The sequence below is a fragment of the Wasmannia auropunctata genome, unplaced genomic scaffold, assembly GCF_000956235.1.
Source record: "Wasmannia auropunctata unplaced genomic scaffold, wasmannia.A_1.0 LD336076.1, whole genome shotgun sequence".
NCBI classification, from domain to species: Eukaryota; Metazoa; Arthropoda; class Insecta; order Hymenoptera; family Formicidae; genus Wasmannia; species Wasmannia auropunctata.
In genome coordinates, this window is record NW_012026814.1 from 7,606,710 (window position 1) to 7,609,997 (window position 3,288).

Below are 3,288 nucleotides of genomic sequence, written 5' to 3' on the forward strand. Positions count from 1 at the left end.
TTTTCCGCACTACAATCTGCCGCATTAAGATCAATTAATTTTACTAATTGCGATCGAATTTCTAATGAAGTTCTACATATCGAACCTGAAACGTCATCCATTTTGCATTCGTAATATCTGACGTTTCATCAATAAAAATTGAAAATTTTGTATTTTGAATGTTTTGTACCACACGATTTGTTTCAACTGGGCACAAAACTTTAGTAATTATATTAGTACATTTAGTTCGACCCATAGTCATACTTTTCAAAACGTTTGGATTTTTATTCCCGACGTCTTGAAAAAAATTGAGTAATATTTTTGCAGTGTCATGCGGAACATTTCTTTCACTAATTATAGCAGCGAATCGAGTCTCTGCTATCCTTTTTTGCTCTTGAAATGGCACAAATAATTCATCAATTTCACTATTTACTTTTTGAGAGTTATCTGTATTAATATTACATTTTTTACCGTTATTTTTATGCATTGTCGATTCAGCGTGACGATAGATATTCGTTAAACCACCAGCAATGGTTTTATCGCAAATCGTACACATACAAGATACAGCTAAATTAGTATTATCATTTACTTCGCGTAACCATGGTTTAAATTCTTTTGTTTCTAACCAATGATGCAAAAATTTACGAGACAATGGTTTTTTCTTAGAAATTACATCGTCACTATCAAGTAACGATGTATTTTTTTCGGCATTTCTTTTGTGAAGCACAGATTCTGCATGCCTTATTACATTTGACAATGGGCCGCACGTAAAGTTTTTACTGCATATGATACAGTGAAAAAGGCTATCATTCGAGAGTACTTTTCGTATCCAAGAATTACATCGCTCATCGTTAAGCCAAGCTTCTGAAAAGCTTCGCTTCATTTTTTTCTGTGTTGTTTCTTTATTTTTATCTTGTGTTTCCATGTCAAAGTGGAACTACAGCTAAACTAAGATTCTAAATTATAATACACAAAACTGATTAATTACAAACTAAATAGCCGAGATTGAGAAATATGAAAAATACCCTTGAATATATTTTATATAGCCTTAATTGCAAAAATTTATCACCTGAGGTTCACGGATCTCCTCCTGAGGTTCAAGGCCTCCTGATCAAAAGCACAATTCACGAAACACACTTGCTTGCGTGTCACAAGATTGTAAGATTTTTAACTCACGCTCTTGTTCAATAACACAATAAGTACGTTAACGATGGTGAAGAGGCATTTGACCATCAACAATATCGTATGACGTTATCGACATCAACGAAATCCATTAGTTCAACGAACGCCGTTTCTCCTAGGGGGGTCTCAATACGCCCCCCTTCATTTGTTTTATTGCAAAGTGCAGCTGTTGAAGGTGCTAAGTCTCGCGAAGATGTTGCAGGAATCACGTAAGTATTTTCCATATTTTCCATATACATTTCACATTGTTACAGTAAAATCTGCGATTTTTATATTATATCAAATTTCGAAATGATGTAGTTGTAAAATACGGGGCTCGGTTTTTACAATAGGCCGCTGTCAGATTTTGTTCACTTAACCTTAATTTGCATGTCTAGAATAAAATAATCTTTAATATGTAATGTTTGCACGAATATTTATATAAGTATTAAATTCTTTTTTTTCCTAGAGGAATGTTCCCTGAGATCCCTGAGTTCCCTGAGGATACAGAGGAAACAAATGCGGACATGTCGCCGCTGCATCAGAAGATAAACCTGTTGCAGCAGCAACATAAAGAAGATAGAAAAGAAATGCAGCACATGCATCGGTTGCTGCATCAACAGGAGCAACAGTTGCAACAGTTGCGACAACTGTTGCAACGGCGGGAGCAGCTGCAGAAGCAAAACAAATCGCGGGACCAGTTGCGGAACGAGCCGCGGAACGAGCCGCGGAACGAGCCGCAGGACCAGCCGCGGAATGAGCTGCGAAACGAACCACGGAACCAGCTGCAGGACCAGCCGCGGAATGAGCCGCAGAATGAGCCGCGGAACGACCCGCGGGACCATCCGCGGGACGAGCCTCTACACGACCCGCGGGACCATCCGCGGGACGAGCCTCTACACGAACCGCGGGACCAGCCGCTGGAGCAACAACAGCAGCAGTATAAAAGTACGTTTTTCAAAATTGTCAATCCAATTTCTCTAAAAATGAATTAGTGGAATCATCACTAATTCTCAATGTGTTTCATTTTTCAGTGGCATACTAAGAATTGAGATACACAGAACATTGAATATTTTAATGTTTCAGTAACAATTAATTAATATACTGAATTAAATAGTGAATATTACTGAAAGACGGTTGAATTTCAATTCTCAATACTGTTTGATAGTGAAACTCACTGTCTTTCAGTGATATTTATTGTTTCATTCAGTATTATCACTAAAAGAATATTGACATATTCACTGTTTATCACAGTTCTAAGTAAGTCACTGAAAAATTATACACTGAAAATCACTGTTAATTTCACTGATTTGCTTTTAGAAAGTGCATTTATTAATGCTCTCTCATATTTCATATTTATTGTTGACTGTATTTTGTAATAATATTCTTATTCTTTTTGTTTCAGGAGTTCGCCGTGGTCAAGGGCGAGGGCGAGCTCGAGCCCGTTGATACGAGCAACGAGGCCGCGGTAGGAACGGTCGTCCGTGGCGCCAATATCCCATAATAAATCAATATTATGCTTGATTTATTATGGGATACACACACACGCACGCACACACACACACACGCGCGCACACACACACACACACACACGCACACGCACACGCACACGCACACGCACACGCACACGCACACGCACACGCACACGCTCACGCACACGCACACGCACACGCACACGCACACGCACACGCACACGCACACACACACACACACAAATACAACGTATTAATTGTCTTCATTTAATATACTTACATTTATAGTTTAAGAAGTAACGTCAAATTTAAGAAATAATTTTACATTTTGATAGTATGCTACAACGTGCCTAATTATTACTACTGTATTTCGTGCAACATATATGCATGTTTGAAGGATCTTTTACTTTAAAATATAAAATAAACAAACAATAAAAACCTAACAAGATTCCCCAAATTGAAACTAAGTAGGTATGAGTAAGGCAGATGGGAATCAGCGTGGTTATTGGTACGCATTAATTTATTTCTAAGAAATTTACTTTATTCTAAGTCAAACGTTTCGGCTATTTTTTAGCCATCTTCAGTGACGTATAACAATAAATTTACAATATAATTCCGCTTCCTAGTATCCTAACATAATTTCTGCGTGTGTTCATCGACGTCTATTAGATGAGGA

At 37.7% G+C, this 3,288-nt stretch overlaps 1 protein-coding gene across 1 annotated transcript; it reads left to right on the forward strand.

The window, feature by feature from the left end:
- Nucleotides 1-1,224: 1,224 nt before the first annotated feature.
- LOC105449546 (hydroxysteroid dehydrogenase-like protein 2) lies at nt 1,225-2,644 on the forward strand. The gene is made up of 3 exons (XM_011688803.1): nt 1,225-1,370; nt 1,610-2,105; nt 2,546-2,644. Exons 1-3 carry the CDS (start codon nt 1,225-1,227, stop codon nt 2,642-2,644), a joined length of 741 nt encoding a protein of 246 aa, XP_011687105.1.
- Nucleotides 2,645-3,288: the final 644 nt, after the last annotated feature.

Bases quoted from the DNA above. Each gene is read 5' to 3' on its own strand.
- LOC105449546 (XM_011688803.1), top strand. From the start codon at position 1,225: ATGACGTTATCGACATCAACGAAATCCATTAGTTCAACGAACGCCGTT. The intron at 1,371-1,609 runs GTAAGTATTTTC...TTTTTTTCCTAG, and splicing joins GAAGATGTTGCAGGAATCAC to AGGAATGTTCCCTGAGATCC. The intron at 2,106-2,545 runs GTCAATCCAATT...TTTTTGTTTCAG, and splicing joins AAAGTACGTTTTTCAAAATT to GAGTTCGCCGTGGTCAAGGG.